Raw genomic sequence first — 25,066 nt, 5'->3', positions numbered from 1 at the left:
GCTTTTCCACAAAACACCAGCGGTTCACGTAGTGAATCTTACAGTTCTAACTTGCCAACCGTGGTCTGTATGGAGTTGTTCAATAAAGGGCCCAAAATTAAGATAACATAGATGGGAGAGGTCTCTATGAATAGGAATTCCTAAGTATTTGATACCCTGTGAGGGACAGGCAAAGGGAAAGTTGGACTGGATGGAATCCTATATGGATTTGGGGAGGGAGACATCGAGGGCCTCAGACTTCGCTGCATTGATTTTAAAATTTGACCATGTAACAAAGTGATCTATTTCAGCCATAACAGCAGGGATGGATATATGTGATTGAGTGATATATACTAGGACATCATCAGCAAATAGAGAGCACTTGTACTCGGTGCCTCCCACCTCAATCCACCTAATATTGGGGTTATGGCGAATTGATGAGAGCAGGTGCTCCGTCACTAGGATGTATAAGAGAGGGGACAGAGAACATCCCTACCTTGTCCCATTGGTGATTGTGAAAGGTGATGAAAATGTTCTGACGCGCCCCCTGGGCCTTGGGACACCCGGAGCCGGACCCTTTTTGGTGGATGCTGGTGGTTGTAGTCTCCGTGGCGGCAACCCGGTTCCGTGGCTAAGGGCGGTCAAACCAGTGGCGGAAATATTTATGTGGTTTTGATGTTTAAATGTCCGACTACGCCACCCGTGGATTGCGGTCAGAGTGAACCGCCGCTCCAGGGCAGACCGCTGAGGCTGGTGTTGTGGGTGCAGCAGAGCGTAGCATAACTCCCCACGGGAGGAGTATAGCCTCAGGGCAGTGTATGCGGAGGATGGGGGTGATGGTGCAGGGCAGCAGCAGTAACGACACGGAGTCAGTGATGCAGTCCAGGGCCTTTACTCACAGTTCTTATTATCCAGACCACGTCTGCAGGTAACGGCTGCCCACGTCGTACTGTGCTCACCAGGTGAGGGGCTCAGACAACTCCCAGATAACTTTGGAGCACTTCACAGGACCCCCTTTGTGTGTCCTTTGTCTGGCCTTTCTTACCAACACTTCTGTCCGGCTGCCTCGGGCCTCCTCTTGGTAAACTTGGCGCCAGTTTCCCTGACCCTATGTGGTGCCTTCCTAGCGGGTGTAGCGAGGGGCTGCGCCACATAAAATGTCAGAGCCTCCGGTTTCTAGCTGAGGGTCGTTTCCTGCCTCCACTAGTTTCGGGGACCGGTCTCCCCCTTTGGCCTGACCCCTCCACGCAGGTGGATTCGGGCGTGCGGTGGCGACTCGCCCGTCCGCACCCCTGGGATCCCTTCATTCCTCGTTCCTGGAGCCTTCTCCGCTCCTCTTCCTTCCTTCTCCCTCTTCCAGGCCTGGGCCTCTGTTACTAGGCCCGCCTCCGGAGCAGAGCTCATGCAGAGCCCCTGCTCCCTGCCACTTCTGCTCAGACTTCTCTGCACTGAACTAAGATGGTGCCCACCTTTTATACTCCCTTCTCAATGCACCCAGGAACTGCTTCCTCCCTGCTCCTGCACTACAGGGTTCCCCTTCCTCAGTGTTCCCTCCCCCCACTCCAGCCAGGGACAGGGACTGTCGTGCCCATCTCAGGGGCATATTGGTCGCCCTGCCCCACGGCAATGTGGTGTAATGCATGCAGGTGTCGGGTCCTGATCCACACTCCATCCTTACCTGAGAGTGAGATATCACACCTCTGGGTGAGGTGCAATACGTCTGTAGCAACCGAGCCCTCAGGGTGCTACAGTTCCATTTATCTTCAGCCTAGGTGACGTATTGCGATACAGGGCCGTGATTTTGGCTATAAAAGGGTCCCCTAGACCCCTACCCCAAGCTTTTTAAGAGAATCATATATGGCGTGCCAGGAGACTCTATGGAATGCTTTCTCAGCATCCAACGAGAGTATCTAATTACAAATTTTTAACTGCATCTAGCCCAGGAAATACTTTGTGCCTAGTAGCAGTGTCTGCTAGTCAGCGGATTATCCCGGCTGTTAAGCAAGCTACACCACCTGTAGTTTAGACACTTAATTTTTTCAAAGGAAATGATTCGGGACCATGGGATACTTAGTGAAGAGCATCAGGAGGCACCCCAAGGCATAGGGGCTGGGACTGGCAGTAGGATGCCTTGCGGTGGACAGCCGAGCTCGATCCTTATAAAAGCTTTTTAACTGCAGCAGCTTTAGTGGACGCTACTGGAGCTGGAATTACGCGGCTGCTGGCATGAGACTTGCCCTCCAATAGATCCTTGTAAATGGATTTAAAGTGTATTCATTCAAATTAGAGAGACAATTTAAATTAAAAAGCTTAGAGCTGCCTCCACCACAGGGGGGCTCGCTCGACCCACCAGCGGACAGGCACCAGTATTGGGAGAGGGGGGCTGGCCGTCAGGGTTCACCGCGGCTCTGGCACAAACCCGGCGACACGGAGGTGGCACGGGCAGGAGCGGACTGGCCGTGTCGGCTTCTCACTTTTTGGATTTTAGAAGGGCATGACATGCCTATATCTGTGTCTCCCCCTCCTTTTACTCCTCCACCTCTTTTATTTTCGCATGACTATATGTACTTGTCACTTTTCCATGTGTTAGTTATGTCTTCTGAGCAGTTTGTCAGCTTTTGGACACCTTTGAAGGTGTTTTCTATGTGTTTCTATGTGTTTTTGTTTGCCTGCCATTGTTTTTAACAGTGTTCGAAGGTGTTCGACGAACAGTTCGGCGAACACACGGGTGTTCGACGAACCGAACCGAACTCGAACACTACGGGGGTGGCTCAACACTACTCAAGATACACAGTCACATACTTAATTAAGAACAAAAGTGAAGTTTTTGGTAAACTTGTAGACTATGTAACAAGATCAAGTAACAAATTTCAAAGGAAGCCAATTGTCATCAGAAGTGATAATGGAGGTGAATTTACAGGTCACAGAATAGAAGACTACTTAAGACAAAATGGAATAGAACACCAGAAAACTGCTCCATACACACCTGAACAAAATGGAGTAGCAAAAAGGAAAAACAGAACTCTAGCAGAAATGATAAGATGTATGCTGATGGATTCCAAACTACCAGAGAAATATTGGGGTGAGGCAGCAATGACAGCTACATATCTACAGAACCGACTTTTTTCCAGAAAACTGACGAAAACTCCATATGAACTGTGGCAAGGTATGAAACCAAGTGTCAATCATTTAAAAGTTTTTGGATGTAAAGTTTTTATATTCATTCCAACAGAAAAACGTTCCAAACTTCAAAACAGATCCATGGAAGGAATATTCGTTGGATATATTGAAAATTGCAAAGAATATAGAATCCTAGATCCCAAAACAGACAGAGTTACGGTGAGTAACAGTGTGACATTCATTGAAGATTTAAATGAAGACATAATGATTTCAGTTGAAACAAAAAATGAGAAAAACAATAGTGATATAACTGAAGAAATATCTGATGAGAAAGAAGTAGAAATTAATGAAGAACAAAATACTGAAAGTGAAGAATCACAACTACAAACAGACACAGAACCAAGACGTTCAATGAGAGAGAACAAAGGAAAACCACCAAAACGTCTCTCATACTAGACAAGCATAAGAAACATCTATGAGCCTACCTCTTGGGAAGACATATCTAAACTTCCTGAAGAAGAAGCTAATAAATGGATAGAAGCAACAGAAACAGAAATTAAATCCATGCATGATTCAAATACATGGACACTAACAGAGTTGCCAGAAGGAAGAAAAGCCACAGGATGTAAATGGATTTTTAAAGTAAAATACCAAACAGATGGCACAGCAGAAAGATACCGAGCAAGACTCGTAGCTAAAGGGTATTCTCAAAAATATGGAGAAGACTATGATGAGACATTTGCTCCAGTTGTCAAACACACTACAATAAGAACTTTACTTACAGTTGCAGAAATGAAACAGATGGAACTGAGACATCTGGATGTAAAGACAGCTTTTTTGAATGGAGATTTAACAGAAGACATTTATATGGAACAACCTCCAGGATTCAAAGATGAAAGAAATCCAAACAAAGTTTGCAAACTACAGAAAAGCATATATGGTTTAAAGCAAGCAGCTAAAGCGTGGAATGACAAAATCACGGAAGTACTTACAAATGAAAAATTTCAAAGAAGCAAAGCTGATCCATGCTTGTACACAAAAAGGCTGATTAATAGATGGATTTATGTACTCATATATGTAGACGACATTTTGATTTGTTTTAAACAAGAAAGGGATAAAGAAAACATTCTAAAAATCCTGAAGCAACATTTCGAAATCAAAGACTTGGGAAATGTGAAACAGTACCTAGGAATACAGGTAGAAAGAGAAGAAGACAGAAGTTTCCTATGGAATCAAAATCACATGATTCAAGACATAACAGAAAAATTTGGATTAAAGGATGCAAAAACAGTAAAGTCTCCAATGGAAACTAATTATCTCAAAGAGATGAACAGTGAAAAAAATATGTTACCAAATAATGAAGAATACAGAACAGCAATAGGAAAACTACTGTATCTAGCGACCGTTACAAGTCCAGACATCGCAGCAGCAGTAGGAATCCTGAGTAGAAAGGTATCAAAACCAAATAAAGCTGATTGGAATGCCGTGAAGAGAGTAATGCGTTATTTGAAAGGAACTAGCAATGTTAAGCTGAAATTATCCACAAATGATAATTGCATTTTAACAGGATATGTTGATGCAGATTGGGCTGGAGATCCAACTGACAGAAGATCTACCAGTGGACATATTTTTTTTCTCTCAGGTGGACCAATAAGTTGGACAAGTAAGAAACAGTCAATTGTGACACTGTCTTCAACAGAAGCAGAATATGTTGCCGCAGCACATGCGAGTCAAGAAGTACTGTGGTTAAGACAATTGTTGACAGAATTAGGACAATTACAGTTGGAACCAACAAAACTGAAAGAGGACAATCAAGGATGTCTTGTTCTTGCTCAGATGGAAAGAGTCAATCCAAGAACCAAGCATATTGATGTGAAATATCATTTCTTGAGAGATCATCAGGAACAAGGAGTCTTGAAGTTAGAGTATTGTCCTACTGAAGAAATGACAGCAGACATCTTCACGAAGGCGTTGAATGCTTATAAACACCAGAGACTAATAAAAAAGTTGTGTTTGATTGAATAAGTCCTTACTGTTGAGAAAGAGTGTTGACATATGCAACAGATTAGGACTTATTATAAGTGAAAGGAGGACTTTATACTAACCAGACAGCAGATGGCGATAGTGTGTAAAGTTATATGCTTGCTGTAATGTGGGGAGGGAAGCTCTCAATTGTTGGTTGTTTTTACTTCCTGTGTTTTTTTTTTCCTGTATGTGTTATGTCAGCAGCACACGGACTGTGTGACACTTAATTGTATCTCATGTTTATCCAGTATGAAGTAAATACTGTTTACTCAAGATATCTTGCTGATTGAAGCTCTCGTAAGTACAGCGGTGACTTTAAGAAGATGCACTCTGTGACACAAAGGTGGCCGGTAAGCTAGGCAATGAAAAATTCCTCTGTTCTTGAGGACAGAAAGGATTTTTTAAACTAGGTGAATTGCAAAGTTGCTTGCTTTTTCAAGCACTTTGCAATTGTAACCATTTAATAGGATGAGACAACTCCTTTTCAGGTAATGTGAAAGCAGCATATCTTCTCTCATTTGAGAGTACTGGGTCGATTACGCTACAGACTCTGATCAAACTCTGATCAGAGTTTGACCAGAATGTAATAACAATGTGATACAATATTCTGGGATGAGGAGAAGACGGAGAAAAAAAATTTCTCCATCTCCTCCATTCTGTCAGTCTGTGAAAACCGGACTGCACTCAAATGTCATCCGAGTGTGAACTGATGTTTTGTCAGATCGCACTCAGACCGAAAATACAGCCATGTGCACGAGCCCTAAGAGCGGTCCTTAAGTTTCCAGTTAGTTTGTTTTCTCTCTTAAGCAAAATATGGTCTCTCTCTCCTTCCCAGTAACAGGTTGTTTAACATGTAAAATATCTGCAAGACTGAAATGGTTTGGGTCATTATTGTATTGCGATGTTTACATGACCCAAACGATGTTCACATACAATAATGGCACAAATTATTTCAGTTTTGTTTTTTATTTTTCATGTCAAACATCCCATTGATGGGGGAGATAGAGTATTCTGCTTAGAAGAGAAGCTGAGCTAATACCTAAACTGCAAGCATTAGGACCGCTCTGTCTTGAAGATTGCAGGAATTTAACTGCGTTTTTAATAATATAGAATAACTTATGTTTTGTATTGCTTTTTTTCTGAAGTGCATGTCCTGTGTTTGTGTGATAAACACATTTGTCTAACATTTTTTAACAATATGTAAAATTTTAATGTTAACCAGAATAAAGTTGCATATATTTAAAGGGCCAGTGAATGATAGAACAACCAGAAACGGCTGCAGGTTTATTATTTCCACTTTCCAATGCTGTTATTATAATAAAGGAATTGTGATGCTGAGTCACTTCTCATGGAGAAACCGAGAGTCTGGATAGCCAAGGAGTCCAAGGTCAAAAGCCAGGAGGGTACGTCATAAACAGAAGGAAGAGACAAAGGCATAGTCAGGTTACGGTCCAAGGTCAAAATACCAGGAAGATAGTGAATCAGAACAAAGTGGTTAAAAAGATGGATGGTCAGAACGAGGTCAAAGGGCAAGCAAAACACAAGGCACAGAGAGACTAACCACAGAGAGCTGAATGTAGGTCTGGCACAGGTCTGGGACTAACAGCCCAGTTAAGTAGCTGGGCAATCACCTGGGACAATGAACACCTGGAGAAAGCCAGCACCTCCCAGTCTCAGATTGGACAGCCGAGCTGTCAATCAAAACACAGACAGCTCAGCACGCCCCTGCACCAGACTGGACACTGAGCTGTCAATCACTGCACAGACAGCTCAGCACGCCCCTGCACCAGACTGGACACTGAGCTGTCAATCACTGCACAGACAGCTCTGCACGCCCCTGCATCAGACTGGACACTGAGCTGTCAATCAAAACACCGACAGCTCAGCATGCCCCTGCACCAGACTGCACACTGACCTGTCAATCAAAACACAGATAGCTCAACACGCCCTTGCACCAGACTGGGCACTGAGCTGTCAATCAAAGTACTGACAGCTTCAGCACACCCTTATACCAGATTTGACAGCCGAGCCACAATTTCATGTAGTAAAAGGGTATTCAGTGGTTAGCATACAGTATACAGTATAGTAGATTCAGTTAAGTCGATGTTTACCTGTTTCTTTTTTACATTCCCGTCATGTATGTCTGCCAGGACACATCTCTGTTTCTCCATCTGCTTCTTGTCCGCTTTCCCTTTTCCATCTTTTTTCTGTTCTTCCCATTCGGTTGCTGTTGCTTTTGGATTATATTCTTGGATCTTTCTCAGCTCCAGTTCCCTCCTCTGGTGCTATCATAAGGGCAAAAATAAAAAGTTGTTATTGTACTAATATCACATAAAATATACGGCCAGTACATGACCAGTATTTACAAACTGTGCTATATAGATAGTAGGAAACCATATATCCTCTAAGGAAGTGTGTGTGCGGGGTGTGCGGGATGTGCGGGGGGGGGTATTAATTTATTGTTGATTGTCAATATTTCTGATCTAACCAAACTAATGTCTGACCTAACCAAAGTACTTAATATAATATGAAACTCCACCTCTTAACTTTACCATTCACAAAAAAAAAGACCTCAAATTCAAATTGCTCAAGACTAGGTGGGCTGCCAGCTCACTGGGGTATCAGTTTAATATTGGCTTTTACAGCCTAGGGAGAAGAGAATAGGGAGCAGGAGTGAGCAAGGGCAGAGAAACAGTCAAATCCTGCTGCAGTTTTTACTAAGTGACATAGTTTGTCTTGGAGATGGAATCACAGCAACACTACTCAGTGCTGCTGTATAATGCGCTCCTGAGAAACACGAGCATGAGTCCTTCCTTGTTTGCTGTTTATAGGAGACATTATAACAGATAGTCTCTGCCGAATAGCTCAAAGGCAAATCTCCATTAGAAATGGAGTCTGTAGAGGGAAAAGCTAGTGAAAAATGCAGGGTATAAATAATATAATGACCAGAAACAGTGTAATTCCTCATGTACACAGACACAAAATATTATTTTAAAAAGTTGCCTGAAAATGCAAGTACGGTTTAAGGAACACTATCAAGGAGATTTTATCTCTTCTCATTTTATGATTAAAATTATAACATTTATTACTGATGAATAGGTCAGTAATAAGCGAAATGGGGAAAAAGTGCTACATACAAGGTTTATTTTTAGTCTGTGACCATAGGGACACGTAGGTCTTCATAGCTGTATATATATATATATATATATATATATATATATATATATATATATATATATATATATATATATATATAATATAATATAAAACTATTTGCAAAGCTGCTACATTTCTTTTTATTTTTGACACTTTGGGACAATAGATCTTGCACATATCCTTAATATAAGGGCTTTGGGCTGTACATGACCCTTGAAAGGTCAAACCATTTTATACCCCCTGCCTGAGAGTTTTGGCTGTACTTGAATCATACTTCATAGTTTCTTCCTTGTTGGAACCTGAGTGTACTTTAGGTGACAAATCAGCTGTTTGTGTATTTAGTGAAAAGAGGAAAGATGCTCAATTCCTACATCCTCCAGCTTTTTCCTCTGCTCCTTCTGCTGCTCGATCCGTTTCTGGCGTTCAGCCAGGAGCTGTTTTTTGTATTTCTCCTGGTCTTTTAGCTTCTGTAATTGCTGCTGTCTCTGAGGATCTGATCTGTTCTTGTTTTCCTGCTGCAATCGCAAGAATTCACGACGGAGAGTCGATTCACCGGGAAGATTAACAATGGAGCTTAAAAAAATAACAAAAGATAATGGAAGTTAAGAGGTTTTTTTTTTGTATCCCAGTCTTGCAAAGATTTAACTTCCCAACAAGTAAGAGTTGTGCTGTTTTAGCAAAACTAACTTGTTAAATACTTATTACAATTCTCGCTATGCAACAAAATACTCAAAGGGGTATTTTGGTTTACATAAATTCTCACCTGAAGACAGTGGCAGCGAACATGTTCAACCAGCTGCTCAATTCAACTCCTTCTAGTCCCGGTCTTATGGACAGGGAAAAATCAGAGCAAAACAGGGGACACAAGTTCCCCATCCAGGTGCCTTTAAGACCCACATCAATTTAACAATTAGCAAGTATTGAGTGGATAGGTGATTTGTGAAGACCTGAATACCCCTTTAAAGGCTATGGATACCTTTGACATTGATTTAAATATAATACAATATAAACAAGTAAAAGAAAGTTTCTAATATATTTTATCAGAGATCATTTGCATCTTATGAGCTGCTACTTCTCTTCCCACCACCACCTACTCTGAAAGACTGCTGCATCTTCCAGCACGTGATTTTCTCGCTTCAGTGCTGGATTCACAGCTACACTTCTCTTTACTTCTGTATAAGGTCCTCGGTGCTACTGCTACCTCTGAAAATTAGCTACACAGAGAAAGTAAAGCAGGAATCCCTCATATTTTGTGTACATTGTATGGCAAACATCTTAGTAGCTAGTCTCCTCCATTGGCTCATACATATCTGAAAATTAGAGCCCGCACAGGGAAAACTAGTAACAATGCAGCATACAAGTCATGTAATGGCCAGCAAGTGTGTTATTCCTCTTGTTTACACACGACAGCTTGATATGAAAAGATACCCAAAATACCAAGTATTCTTTAAGTTGCCTAATTTTGCATTTAATAAGCAAATAAACAGTTAAATAAAGTCTAGAATTAGAAAATTATGAGTGTGTTCTTCCAAAATGGCACCTCTCCTGTCTATACATACGTCAGGCCTTTTTTGTGAATAATCTGAGATAATAGACGAGAAATTTCCAGCACTCCAACATTTTTACGCATTCAAAAGGACATAGAAAATTATTGTCTCTCTGCACACATTCATAGCTATTTCTAAAAAACATTAGTTGGTAATCAAAGCATTTTTTAAGGCATGACTTACTAAAAGATTTGAGCTCTAGACTGAACCTATTACTTATAAATACTTTATAGGATGTTTTTTTTAAGAGCGGTAAATGTAGACATTATAAAAAGTAAAAAAAAATTGCTGAAAATCCTATAGACTGACAAACAGTATGCGCAAATTTTTCCTTTAAATGGCCACTGATACAGGACCTACGGGATTTGTGATTCATGGAGTTTTCAATATACCTTGAAAATAAAAACATTGTTGTAAAATGTATATCTACTGTATATAAATATAAAGGACTACAGGAGCACTCTGAGCAAACCGTGCTAATGCACAGCCTGCGAATATAGGAGATTTACTTTGCTAATTTCACTAGATTTCTATCATTATTTGCACAAAAACTGACCAATGTGCAAAACTCTGCGCCAAAAATGTACACAATGTACAAATGTACACAATTTTGATGCAAAATGGTCAGCTTAAATATATGCCAAATTCAAATTCATCAGGTAGCATTAGCCACAGTGATAAATCAGTAACATTTTAAGACTTTGTAGTCTAAGGGAAGAATCAGACACCCGTATAACTTGAACGAGGGTCACAACACAATATTCGCACTGGCCATCGGCTCACCCGTCGGGAGAGCCGACGGCCAGTCCGAGCATTGTGTTGCGATCCTCGTCCAACTTATATGGCTGTGTGACTTCTCTAAGAGTATGGGCACATGTTGAGTATTTTCTGTTGCAAAAAAACAGAATGTTAGCAGGAAAAAGATTGGATAAAATCTGCACATTTTTTTACGCATTTTTGAGTGCATTTTACTTGCATTTTTTTCCCATTGAATTGGTGAAAAACGCTGCAAAAATGCTGAAAGAATTGACATACTGCAGATTTAAAAAAGCAGAAAACACCATGATGGTTCAAATCCACAAGTTAAAAAAAAAGCAGCATGTACATGAGATTTCACAAATCTCATTCACTTTGCTAGTATTAGAAAATGCTGCTTATTTTTGGGGTCACAAATGCACAGAAAAATGAGGCAAAAATGCTGCATGTGAACAAGCCATGAAGGGGAAATTTGGCAACAAAAAATATGCCAGAATTCTGTCTAAAATGGAAGTGCAATTCTGGGGCATATGTCATGTGGCACACATTTTTAAGGGTTTTAGATATGGTTTGAACCTCACTTCACACTTTTAGAAACTGTCTAGAAAAGGGGGTAAAATTCATCAAATTTACTTGAGGATGTGCTCCAGTTTTTTTGGCCTAAAAGTGATCTAAAAGTAATCTTACTAAAAGATGGTGTTAAGACTAGACTGTTTAAAAAATGCTCCAGATTAATCATCCAGCACAAATTACTCTGATAAATGTGGTGCCATTGAAGACTGTCTAGTCAAGGTTAGAACTGTCTAACAATTACACATGAATAGTAAATTTGCCCCGAAAGTTTACCTTACGTAGAAATTAGACAGTTAAATGAATCTCCCCCATGTTGTACAATTTTTGTTGATTTTTAGTGGAGTTGAGAAATTGTACACATTAGATTAGTCATCTGAAGCCAACAATATCTTCGAGATCAGCCGACAGTCTAGTGTGTATGGCTGCATCCCGAATCTCCCCTGACAGATGATGTCGGAAAAGAGAAGGGTCTGCCCTCTTGAATTTCAATGGCCAATCCTTTTGTTTGGAGGTGAGATAAGCCGCCACCAGAGGAGTCTGGTAGTAGCTCTCTCAAAGAAAATACATGAATTCTTGGCCAAGCGGAGCATTCCTGTGTGTGGGGGAAGTTAAAGGGGTACTCCGGGGAGATAAAAAAATGTCCTTACCCTCCTGTCTGGATCATTACATCCTACTGCAAGTGCTGCTCCACCCTGTAAGGAACAGCCAACCTGAGGAGAGGGGGCATGGTCACGCCCCCTGTTCTCTGCAGAGAAACAGCTATTAGATTGGCTTGAAACAGTGGGGAGCTGCACACTGCTGTAATGTACCAGACAGAGGGGTGAGTGTGGCGCCCGTGTCTATAGCGCTACAAAATGCCTGCATGTGTAATATAATTCATATATATTGCCAGCAATGGTGAGGGATAAGTTCTCATGTTTTCATTACCTACATATATTGTTACGCGATCCCTTACTGGAGGATTTTGCACTTCTGCCAAATCAGGAATTTGTGCACAATCCCTTAGAGGGGAGGAGGTGCTTAGTTGTAGTTTGTAGTGTGTGAGGGAGAAGCAGCATTGTGAAGTTCACTGTGCAAGAGAGAGAAGTCTGCTCCCTCCATGTTTAAGCTGCACAAGGCAGGATCCTCCAGTCCCTAGAGCACAGAGACTTCTAGAGTTTGTGATAAACTGTGAGCCTGCTCGGTCTTCATATAACGAGCAGTGAAGTGTTTTCCCGGGAGCTCAGCAACCGCATGGAGTCAAAGACACTGCTGCAATAGAAAGTGAGTGTTCTGACAGGCTTCATGTTGCCTGCTTGCTGGAAGGGATCACAGATCCAGTAACTGTTTACCTTGGACCCCTAGGGATCCAAGGAATCAGGTAAGATTAGCAGCAGGAAAGATACACAACCTCACAGCAGAGAAACTGAACCCTCACCATGCAGGTCTGTCCAAACCCCTGTATGTGAACTGTACAGAAGCTGTTGGAGCTGTGTGCTGGATTCCAGTAAAAGGTACAAACTGGTTATCACCCTGTCTCAAGCTGATTATTTCCTGCTGTGCCGTTCTTGCTCCATCTCCCCTGAGAGCCAGCCCTGGTTGGGAAGAGTTAATCATTTGGCACTGCTCATCACCACCAAACTCCCAGGGGCCCTCATCAGTGCCTGGCCATACCAGGCTGAACACCCTAACTGGCGTCACAAACCTTTTTATTATTTTATTAAACCCCCCCCACAATTGATAAAGACTGGCGCGCACCCCCAGTCGGACCATACCAGCACTCGGACCGCCGTTCACCAGTACAGTGACTGCAGTGGCCCTGCCGGGGCGGCACAGATCCTTTCCTGGCGTCATCAGCAGGATCCTGTGTGCCTAAGGACCCTAACTCTTCTAAGGAACTGTTGTTTTGTTTCAAATTCCTGCAGCAGCAAGGGAGTTCCAGTAATGGGCCGTGCATGCAGTGGCGGGACTCGCTGTGGGTGGAGCATTGCTAGCTCACACCGCTCGAGGTCCGGCTACCCGGGAACCCATCGGAAAGCGCATCAGTGGAGTAAAGACCTGCAGCAACAGGAGCCGTGAGTCACAGTCCTGCAGGGGTTAACAAGTGGGAAAATGTCTAGTTCCAGCAACCCTAGTGGCACAGCAGCTGCAGCTCCCATATTGCCAATAACCATGCCTTATATACCGGTTACAGCATGGCTGCCACAGTACACAGGTGAATCGGACACCTTAAGCGACTTCAAAGAGAAGCTGGGCAGCCTGTTTGAACTTTACCCCATGTCAGAAGAGCAGAAAATTACCATACTTACGAGTCAGCTCAGTGGTACCGCCCAAAGAGAAGTCAAATCTTGGGCAGCTACTGATAAAAAGACTGTAAAAGAAATTTTTGTTAAACTCAGAGATACCTTTGATACCCATACTGCCTCAGAAATAAAGATGCGATTTTTCAGTTGCAGACAGAAAGCACAAGCCTCTGTTAGAGACTATGCACTTAATCTTCAGGAGGCATTTCGGGCCATCAGGCGAATTGACCCTGACAGTGTACAATGACGCGCCCCTGGGCCTGTGTCGCGCTGCGTTGCGCACGCGGGAGCTTACCCGGAGCCGGATCTCTTGAGGGTTGTAGTCTCGTGGCGGCGACCCGGTCCGCGCCCAGGGAGTCAAACTGAGCGGCGATGTACTAGCAGTAGATGGTTGGTGACTACGCCACCCATTGAATGCAGCTATGGAGCTGCCGCTGCAGGGCAGACCGCTGAGGCCGGTGGAAGGATGGTGCAGCGTGGATGGTATAACCCCCAATGGGAGGGGTATGGCCTCAGGGCAGCCGACGTGGATGATGGGGGTAGCAGGAACCACTCAGAGACGGTGCGGTGTAGTTCAGGGTCTTTACTGGTGACAAAGATAGACCCTCCCGGAGTACTTGCTAGTGATAGGGGCCTGGTCAGTCCTTGAGCAGATGGGATCTCCCCTGGCCAGGCGGAGTTGTAGGCCTTCCCAACTAACTGTACTCTTCTGGCTACCTTGCTAGAGGCGGGAATAAGTAGCCCACGTCCCTGAGTGTACCGTGTGGTGCTCACCCGTATGGCCGGTGACTCGGGGCCTTCTAGGCCAGAGGACCTGAAATCCTCTGCCGCACGGTTTCTGCTGCTGGGTAGGAGTTAGTCCCCACAGCCTCGGACTCCGGGTCCGGTAAGAAATCTTCTCAGTCAGGGCGAGCTCTGTAGCTGCCAGCCCCTGACTCGTTGTAACACTGCTCCCCACAGAGCTCCTGATGTTTCTTGCTATGCTGCTTCTCTTCTCTACTCTTGTTCTGTCTTCTTTCTTTCTCACTAACTCTGCCTCAGCCCCGGGTTTATATAGGGGAAGTCCTTCCCCTCCCAAGACTGGGCAGGAGGTGTGGCATGCACAGGATCCCTGACCAAAGGACCTCCCACCTGCTCTCAGACGTAATATCTCTATCACTGTGGCAACCAGACCCCTGGGGTGTCACATTCCCCCCTAGTGAAATTTAGTACTCCGGGACTAAACATATTTTTTTAGAAAAACATAACAAGGTATAACAATAACAATACAATAAGAAAAACACATAAGATGGTTACGGCGTGTCCGCAACCGGGTGCAGTTTTGAAAAGCAAGGTGTCCATTTCACCAAAACAGGGAGACGTAACCAGGTAGGGGCCTGTCCTGCCCCGAGTCCTTAACAGTCTTTAGTCCATCCTGGGTTACGCTCCAACTATGTACAAGGATTCCCGGTAAATCCACCAAGGATTCCTAAAAAGAACTAGAAACACAAAATTATACACAAGCAACTATAAACAAGTAAACATTATAAGATAGCTTAAACATTTAGATCCTCCAACGTGCGGGTAGCTGGCCTCTAGTGGCCCTAGTGGACCTACGGAGCTGACTGTCTGGCCCTGAACTACAGGGTGTAGGAGCTGCCAAGGGTAAACTGGGCAGCTGTCCATGGGCCCTCTGGCTCACTAGGGGTATGGCATGCTCACTATAAGCAGAGGGTTGATTTTCCGGGTCTGCCTGTGTAGAGTCTTCTGCCTCCTGGACCGGCTGTTCTTCCAGCTCTACCGGTTGCTCCGTAGGTTCTTGGGATGATGGTTGGAGGAAGGTGAGTACGGGTACCACAACTGCACCATTGACTTGAGTCCAAGACCGAGGGAAGTCCCCGAGCACGGTACTAACCATATCTTCCCTTTCCTCTACGGGTCGATGGTCTTCTTGTTCCTCTTCAGGGTTCCTCAGTTGTTCGGGACACTTCTTCAGGTGGTCCCGGGATACAATGGCTGTGGTTTCCCCTCCGTCTTTACTGATGGTACAGACCTTCGGGTTTTCGTGGCTTGAGGGCAGTACGGTGTACGGGTCCTTCTCCCACTGGTCGTCCAACTTGTGGAGCCGTCTCTTCCTCTTCAAGACCTGCTCTCCGGGTACCAGGGGAACAGCGGGAGCATACTGGTTGTAAGTTTTCTCTTGTCTTTCCCTAGCCTGACAGAGACTTCGCTCCACGCTCTCCTGTACTCTCCGGTACTGCTGCTGCCTCTCTGTGTCCCAGTCTGTTTCTGGTGAAGTGTCCTCGGGTGTCAGGACTCCCATTTCCAGGTCAACAGGTAACTTACCAGGTCTTGCCCTCATTAGGTAAGCCGGGGTACAGTTGGTGGAACCTACCGGGATGTGGTTGTATAGGTCCACCAGATCGGGCAACTTTTCAGGCCACAGACTGCGTTCTTCCAGGGGCAATGTTTTTAGAAGATCCATTACCACCTGGTTCATTTTTTCACAAAGTCCATTAGTCTGCGGATGGTAGGGTGTCGTCCTTATCTTCCGGCAGCCATACAGATTGCAGAATTCCTGGAAGACCTCCGCTTCAAAGGCAGGTCCCTGGTCCGTCAGCACTTGGTCCGGGTACCCGTGTGGACGGCAAAAGTGCTGCTGGAAGGCTCTAGCTGCTGTTTGAGCCGTTAAGTCCTTGACGGGGACGACAACCAGAAACCGGGAGTAATGATCCACGATGGTTAACGCGTAGACATAGCCACTTCTGCTTGGGGTCAGTTTTACATGATCCAAGGCTACCAGTTCCAACGGTTGCCGGGTGACGATGGACTGCAGGGGAGTCTTCTGGCTGGCGCGGTCCTTCCTTCTCAGGTTGCACGGGCCACAGTCTCTGCACCACTTCTCAATGGTTCCCCTCATGCCTACCCAGTGGAATCGCTCGCGCAGCAGGAACTCCAGCTTCTTCCACCCGAAGTGTCCAGCTCCGTCGTGGTATGCCTCCATCACCATGGCTGCGTCTCTTCGTGGCACCACTACTTGCCAGAGTAATTCATGCGTCCGGGAGTTAACCATTCTGCGGCACAACTTCCCTTTGTAAAGGAACAGTCGACTCTTCTCTGCCCATAGTTGTTTGGCTTCCTCCGGAGCGTCTGGTTCAAGGCGAGCCTCCGGCCGAGTCAGCATCTCCTTCACCAGTCGGACGGCAGGGTCGCTGTCTTGCGTTTCCGCCCAGTTGTAGTGAGGTAAGGGGTTCAACGTAGCAGCCTGCTTACTCCTTACCCGGTGGGAATACTGGATAGTCCCATGACGGTGGAACGCAGGGAGTTCAATTTCTTCCAGTCCCTCCGGATCTTCTCCTTCGTCCGGCAGGTTGGGCATCCTGGACAGGGCGTCCGCGTTAGTATTGGAGCGCCCTGCCCGGTATTTGATTATGAACTCGTAGTTGGACAGACGGGCCATCCACCTCTGCTCCAGGGCACCGAGTCTTGCCGTGTCCAGGTGTGTCAACGGGTTGTTATCCGTGTACACGGTGAACCGGGAAGAAGCAAGGTAATGCTTAAAGCGCTCAGTGACTGCCCATACCACGGCCAGGAACTCTAGCTTAAATGAGCTATAATTCTCGGGGTTCCTTTCGGTGGGTCGCAGTTTTCGGCTGGCGTAGGCGATTACTCGTTCTTTCCCCTGCTGGATCTGGGACAGTACGGCTCCTAGCCCGATGTTACTGGCGTCGGTGTAGAGGATGAAGGGCTGGCTATAATCCGGGTACGCCAAGATTTCATCCCCCGTGAGGGCCATCTTCAGCTGGCGGAAGGACTCTTCTTCTAGCTCTTCCCATTTGAAGGGCGGCTTCTGGTTCTTGGCCTTCCGGGACTGGCCTATCAGGAGGTCCTGCATAGGCGCTGCCTTTTTGGTGAAACCGGGAATAAACCTTCGGTAGTAGCCTACCAACCCGAGGAACTGCCGCACTTCTTTTACGCTGGAGGGGCTTGGCCATCCCTTAATTGCGGTGATCTTATCGGGGTCGGGAGCCACTCCGTCAGCGCTCACCACGTGTCCCAGGTACTGCACCTTTGGTTTCAGGAGGTGACACTTGGAGGGTTTCACCTTTAGGCCGTAACTCGCCAGAGCTTCGAACACCTCCGCCAGGTGTTTCAGGTGGTCCTCATAAGTTTTGGAGTATACGATGACATCGTCCAGGTACAACAGGACCGTCTCGAAGTTTCTGTGGCCCAGACAGCACTCCATTAATCGTTGGAAGGTTCCTGGGGCGTTGCAGAGTCCGAACGGCATGCAGGTGAACTCACTAAGTCCCATCGGGGTGGTGAATGCGGTCTTCTCCCGGTCCGCCTCTGCTACAGGAACCTGCCAGTACCCGCTAGTGAGATCCAAGGTAGAGAAGAAGTTAGCAGATCTTAAAGCAGCCAATGACTCCTCTATCCTTGGTAAGGGGTACGCATCCTTGTGTGTGATACGGTTGATTTTCCGGTAATCTACACACATCCTCATGGTGTTGTCTTTCTTTTTGACTAAAACTAGCGGGGCTGCCCAGGGGCTACAGCTATCCCGGATTACCCCAGCCTCCTTCATGTCTCTAAGCATCCCCTTGGCGTGTTGGTAATGTGCAGGGGGTACGGGTCGATACCTCTCTTTTATGGGAGGATGATCTCCCGTGGGGATGCGGTGTTCTACCCCCTTGACTCGCCCGAAGTCTAACGGGTGTTTACTAAACACTCTCTCATACTCTTGAACCACCCGGTAGACTCCCTGTTTCTGGTGGGAGGGAGTGGAGTCAGTTCCCAAGTGTAGTTGCTGACACCAATCCTCCATTACTTTCTTAGAGCCGTTACCTTCCTCCGGGTGAGATGGAGGCAAGGGTTCCACAGACTGTATAGAGTTTTGGTTCATGGTATATAATTTTGCTAGCATGGCATACCGGGGCAGGTACACTTCCCTCTCCCCGATATTGATTATGCGAACGGGCACCCTCCCATGGCGTACATTGACCACCCCCCGTGCTGTCAAAATGGTGGGCCTACTGTCTGAGTAAACTGGTTCTACCATTGCCTGGTAATCTCTACCTCTCAGACCAATAGCTGCCCGGCACCAAATCATCATTTCGCTTTTTGGGGGCATGGCAATAGGGAAAGGGTCACACATTCTTACGCTACCAATCTCACCGCCGGAGAGTTCCACCTGTTGCCGTCGCATCAGTGCCCGGATCTCTTTCTGGAGCACTCGCTGCTCGCCGGAGCTGGCGTTCTTGGCAACCTGCTGTAGAAGGAAAATCACCTCTGCAAGACAATTCTCAATTACATTAGTTCCTAGAGTTATTTTTGGGTGGCTCTCATGTTTGTCAATGTCTACAATGATCAGTCCCTGTGCTGCCAGTTCGACTCTACCGATTTTGATGGTCACCTCTTTAAATCCGATCTGTGGCACGGGCTGGCCATTGCTGGCGATGATACTCAAGTCGTCGTCAGGGTAGCGGGTAATATCCGAGTCATTCCAGTACTGCTTAAAGAGCACGTACGGGATAGTGGTGACCTGTGACCCGGTGTCCAGTAGGGCACTCATGGGAATGCCATCCAGTACCACAGGCAAGACTGGACGTCCTCCCACATATCTGTCGCGCCAGTTCGATGGGCCTGGTGATCTTTTTCCTGGGGGTTGGCCCTCTACCCCAGGTTGTGCCCGTTTAAAGAACAGTACCTTTCCATATGTCCGGGTTGATTGCAGCGGCGGCAGATGGGTCGTCCGTCCTCGCTGTATCGGTCACTGGGTCTTCCTCTGGCCGGTGGGGTCCTCCTTGGTCGACGCCACGGGATGTCCTCCGGTCCGGATGCCAGCTGGATCTTCCCTGGGGTGGAAACCTGTAAAGACTGCACAGTTCGGGTTAGCGCAGCAACGCTCTTAGCTAGCTCTTGGACCTGATGGCGTAGGTCTGGAGCCGGGTCATTGTCCAAAGCCTGCGCATCAGCTCCCACAGGCCCTGCCGACAAGGGCGCCGCCTCCTGGTGGTAAGTGATAGCTGGGCGCCTGTGGGTCACAACGCCACCCGGTGCCGGTTCTCGGAGCACCCGGATGGCTCTGTCCTTGAACTGTGCAAAGTCCAGATGGGGATCCTGTAAGGCCATTGCCCGCAACTGGGTTCGGTGGGCATTGCAATATAAACCCTCTATAAATTGTTCAGTCAACAGCCTGTCCTCGTTTCCCACCCCATCAGGGTCGGTCTGCTTTATGGCTCTCAGGGCCTCTTGTAGGTTTAGTGCATAGTCCCTTATACTCTCATGCGCTCGCTGCTTGCACCCGTAGAATCTAAGCTTAATCTCGGCTGAGGTGCGGGTATCAAAGGTGTCCTTCAGCCGGGTTAGTATCCCTGCGACAGTCTTCCTCCCAGGTGGCCAGGATTTTACTTCCCTTTTGGCTGCCCCGGTTAGTTGGGCCACCAGGATGCTCACTTTTTGCTCTTCTGTGAGGGGGTACACCTGGAAGAGGCTATCCAGCTTTTCTCTAAAGTCATGCAGGGTATGTGACTCCCCTGAGTACTGGGGTAGCCAAGCTGCTCCCGGGATATAGGGCATGGTGAAGGGCATAACTGCAGCAGCGGTGGCGCTGGCGGGGGTTGAGGCAGTGAAGCTCTCCTCCGTATCCGACATCTTCCTCCCCCCTAGTGGACCGTGGCCTACCTTGCGATGATCCTGTTCCGTAGGCCGCGGCTCCGCAGTGGATCGTCAGGGTTGAGGACCTTCCGTCGCGCTCCGGTGACGTCGGCGTCTGCTGGGCTCCTTCCAGGACCTTACGCAACGTCCGGACGTGAGGCGGGGCTTCAGTTCTCGCGCGCTTTCGGAGTCCACGCCCCTCTTCTTCCCGCGCGGCGTCCTCAAGATGGCGTCCAATGGCGGGAAAACTCCACGGATGGCGGGAAGAAAGTCGAAGATGGCGCCGGATGGCGGGAAAACTTCGCGGATGGCGGGAAGAAGGTAGAAGATGGCGCCGGATGGCGGGAAACCTCCACGGATAGCGGGAATCTTCACCACTGGTAAGTTTGAACAGTCTTTGCTTTTCAGGCACGCAGTACCCGGTGGTTGCGGGCACGAAATCCTGCCGACTACGCCAAAATTGACGCGCCCCTGGGCCTGTGTCGCGCTGCGTTGCGCACGCGGGAGCTTACCCGGAGCCGGATCTCTTGAGGGTTGTAGTCTCGTGGCGGCGACCCGGTCCGCGCCCAGGGAGTCAAACTGAGCGGCGATGTACTAGCAGTAGATGGTTGGTGACTACGCCACCCGTTGAATGCAGCTATGGAGCTGCCGCTGCAGGGCAGACCGCTGAGGCCGGTGGAAGGATGGTGCAGCGTGGATGGTATAACCCCCAACGGGAGGGGTATGGCCTCAGGGCAGCCGACGTGGATGATGGGGGTAGCAGGAACCACTCAGAGACGGTGCGGTGTAGTTCAGGGTCTTTACTGGTGACAAAGATAGACCCTCCCGGAGTACTTGCTAGTGATAGGGGCCTGGTCAGTCCTTGAGCAGATGGGATCTCCCCTGGCCAGGCGGAGTTGTAGGCCTTCCCAACTAACTGTACTCTTCTGGCTACCTTGCTAGAGGCGGGAATAAGTAGCCCACGTCCCTGAGTGTACCGTGTGGTGCTCACCTGTATGGCCGGTGACTCGGGGCCTTCTAGGCCAGAGGACCTGAAATCCTCTGCCGGACGGTTTCTGCTGCTGGGTAGGAGTTAGTCCCCACAGCCTCGGACTCCGGGTCCGGTAAGAAATCTTCTCAGTCAGGGCGAGCTCTGTAGCTGCCAGCCCCTGACTCGTTGTAACACTGCTCCCCACAGAGCTCCTGATGTTTCTTGCTATGCTGCTTCTCTTCTCTACTCTTGTTCTGTCTTCTTTCTTTCTCACTAACTCTGCCTCAGCCCCGGGTTTATATAGGGGAAGTCCTTCCCCTCCCAAGACTGGGCAGGAGGTGTGGCATGCACAGGATCCCTGACCAAAGGACCTCCCACCTGCTCTCAGACGTAATATCTCTATCACTGTGGCAACCAGACCCCTGGGGTGTCACATACAAGATGAAAGCAAAATGCTGAAAGAGCAGTACATTGAGGGCCTTTTGTCTGATTCCAGTAAGGCCCAGCTGCGCATGATGTCGCTGCAAAACCCCGATATGGACTTTGCTCAGTTTAAGGACAGATCAATCCATATATTACGAGAATCCACCTATGTCTGCAGTGAGCCAGTTAAACACCCAGCAGTTATGCACCATCAGGGGACTGTGTCCTCCTCCCAAGTGGCTGAGGTACAGTATACCCAGACCAAAGTTTATGATCCTTCTGCAGATTTACGGCTACAAGTACAGGAACTGACTAAGAGTGTGGCTGCTTTATGTAAAACTGTGCAGACTCTCCAGGCTTCTTCCCTGACAGAGAGGATCCAATTAGCCTCCAGCCCGAATGATCTTCCATGGCAACAGCAGAGGAGAATCCCACCACGGCAGCGACGGTTTACCCGCACTGGCAGGAGGTCTGATCAATTTGACCTGGCAGGACGACCCATCTGCAGACGATGTGACAAGGTTGGTCATATCGAGAGAGAGTGTCCTTTAAACAGGGGACCCCTGGGGGAGCTGACCAACCCCCGGGAGTAAGACAGTCTGGAACTGGAGAAACAAGTATGTCGGCGGACGTCCATTTATACCACTTGTGATTGACGGCATCCCTTTCATCGCTCTTCTGGACACTGGTTCGCAGGAAACCACAATGCCCCACACAGTGTACCAGAGATATTGAGCTGATGCTGATTTCATCCAACGTCCTGATGGAGATTTGTCATTAAGAGCAAGTAAGGGTCAACCATTGACACAGGTGAGGTACAAAGAGGTTGTCAAAGTGGGGAGGGTGGAGCTTAACCCCTTAAGGACCCTGGGATTTTCCATTTTTGCATTTTAGTTTTTTGCTCCCCTTGTTCCCAGAGCAATAGTGTTTTTATTTTTTGGTCAATATGGCTGTGTGAGGGCTTATTTTTTGCGGGACAAGTTGTATTTTTGAACGACATTACTGGTTTTACCATATCGTGTAGGGGAAAACGGGAAAAAAATGTGCGGTGGAATTGCAAAAAAGTGCAATACCACAGATTTTTTTTTTTTTACCACATTCACTGAATGCTAAAACTGAACATCAATTCTTATTCTCTAGGTCATTGCGAGTTCGTAGATACCAAACATGTATAGGTTCTTTTTTATTTAATTGGTGAAAAAAAAATCCAAAGCTTGCTAAAAAAAAAAAAAAAAAAAAAAAGGCGCCATTTTCCGAGACCCGTGGCGTCTCCGTTTTTCGGTTTCTGGGGGCCGGGTGAGGGCTTATTTTTGCACGCAGAGCTAACATTTTTATTGATACCATTTTAGGGTAAATCCGATGTTTTGATCGCCCGTTATTGCATTTTATTGCAATGTTGCGGCGCCCAAAAAATGTTATTCTGGTGTTTAGAATTTTTTTCTCGTTACGCCGTTTACCGTTCAAATTAAGTCTTTTTTTATATTGATATATCGGGCGATTCTGAACGCGGTGATACCAAATATGTGTATGTGGTTTTTATTTTATTTTGAATAGGGTGAAAGGGGGGTGATTTAAACTTTTATATTTTTTTAATTTTTTAAATATTTTTAAAAACAATTTTTTTACACTTTTTGCTTGCTTCTATAGTCTCCATAGGAGACTAGAAGCAGCAACGGTCCGATTGCCTCTGCTACATAGAGGCGATGACCAGATCACCTCTATGTAGCAGAAATGCTCCTGTGCTATGAGAGCCGACCACTAGGTGGCGCTCATAGCGATCATTACATGACAACCACTGGGGTCTGCTGCAGACCCAGGGTTGTCATGCCCACCCATCAGTGTCCCACAATCACGTGACGGGGTCACTGATGGGCGGGGTAAGTGATGCACTTTCGGCGCGGCGCTGTTAAATGCTGCTGTCAGAGATTGACAGTGGCATTTAACTGGTTAACAGCCGCGAGTGTTGCGGGCACATGTCAGTTGTATAAATTAGCTGACATGTGCCCGGTTCAGTGCGGGCTCACCGCCAGAGCCCTCACTGAACTGGGGGTGATGGCCTGGGGCATACTAATACACCCCAGGCTTTAAAGGGGTTAAATCTCAAGGCCTTGTGGTAGTAGATGTGGAAAGAGGGGAGTGTACTCCTACCATAACCCTGGGAACAAAAGTGGTAGAAAATTGTTTAAGTGAGGTCATCGCCATTTTGCAAGACATAGCAGATTCAGCCCCTTCCAAAGAGAAGTATGCCCTCAATAAAGAATTCAAGGCTCTTGTGCAGCAACAGCAGGTAGATAGCTGGTGGAGAGATCGGTAGCGTAAGGGTGAGCAATCCCAACTCCATTATGCTTCCCCCCCAGGAGTGAGACACTCATCTGGTGCAGAGCAGTCATAGGTATCAGGTGCCAGGTGTACCAGGCTCTGCTAGAACCAGTCTATTCGGATAGCCGACCTACTGTTATGACAGCCAAGGTGATTGTTGATGTTAAAAAGGGCCAGGTTCCGGTACGTGTCCTGAACTGTGGGGAAGAGGAAGCATGCTTGCCCCATTATGCAACCATAGCCAAACTGTTTACAGTCAGCAAGGATGATATTTAGGCTGCAGGACCCTTGGCTCCATCTGGGTCGACGGAGGGCAACGGCTCCTTAATTCTGTTGGAGCACTGGGTTCAAAAGATGCATTTTGGCATTGACTCCACTCCTTCACATCACAAAAACTGAGTGTATCGAGTGGTCCAGGAGTACGAGCGGGTTTTCAGTAAGCAGCCCTTGGATTTTGGACAGTTAAAGGGCATCCAACATAATATCCCCACCACAGATCATCCACCTATCAAAGAAAGGTATCGTCCCATACCTCCTGCTCATTATCAGTGTGCAAAAAGTATGCTAAAAGAAATGAAACAAGCAGGGGTAATCAGGGACAGCTGCAGCCCCTGGGCAGCTCCTCTTGTGTTAGTTAGAAAAAAAGATGGTACAATGCGCATGTGCGTAGATTACAGAAAGGTTAACAAAATCACCCACAAAGACGCTTACCCACTACCGCGCATAGAGGAGTCTCTCGCAGTGTTAAAGTCAGCTAGGTACTTCTCCACTCTAGACCTAACCAGCGGGTACTGGCAGGTTCCTGTGGCTGAGGCTGACAGAGAAAAGACTCCTTTTACTACTCCTATGGGGCTATGTGAATTTAACTGTATGCCGTTTGGATTGTGTAATGCACCCGGGACATTCCAGAGACTTATGGAGTGTTGCCTTGGACATAAGAACTTTGAGACGGTGCTGCTATACTTGTATGATATCATTGTATATTCCAGGACCTATGAAGAAACACCTGCAACACCTGGCAGAGCTCTTTGGAGGCATTATCCAACTTCGATTTAAAGGTAAAGCCATCTAAATGCCATCTACTGAAGCCCAAAGTACAGTACTTAGGTCATGTCATTGGCACAGAGGGAGTGGCACCAGACCGAGACAAAGTGACTGTCATCAGAGACTGGCAGGTACCCACCACCATCAGAGAGGTCCGACAATTCCTGGGGCTAGTGGGCTACTATAGACGCTTTATTAAGAACTTTACTAAATTGGCGGCCCCCCTACAAGAC

General features: G+C 46.9%; 1 protein-coding gene across 1 annotated transcript in view; it reads right to left on the bottom strand.

The window, feature by feature from the left end:
• The window catches only part of LOC141154783 (traf2 and NCK-interacting protein kinase-like), a 329,519-nt gene that overhangs the window by 278,884 nt on the left and 25,569 nt on the right, over window positions 1-25,066 (bottom strand). The window contains exons 6-7 of the mRNA XM_073641189.1: window positions 8,652-8,853; window positions 7,236-7,409 (exon numbers count right to left, since the gene is read on the bottom strand). Of these exons, the coding sequence (XP_073497290.1) occupies window positions 7,236-7,409; window positions 8,652-8,853 (376 nt within the window). The remainder of the gene's footprint in view (window positions 1-7,235; window positions 7,410-8,651; window positions 8,854-25,066) is intronic.

The sequence above is a fragment of the Phyllobates terribilis genome, unplaced genomic scaffold, assembly GCF_046119375.1.
Source record: "Phyllobates terribilis strain yellow unplaced genomic scaffold, ASM4611937v1 Scaffold_7__3_contigs__length_470593459, whole genome shotgun sequence".
Lineage (NCBI taxonomy): Eukaryota > Metazoa > Chordata > Amphibia > Anura > Dendrobatidae > Phyllobates > Phyllobates terribilis.
This window is presented reverse-complemented; position numbering and strand designations above follow the sequence as displayed.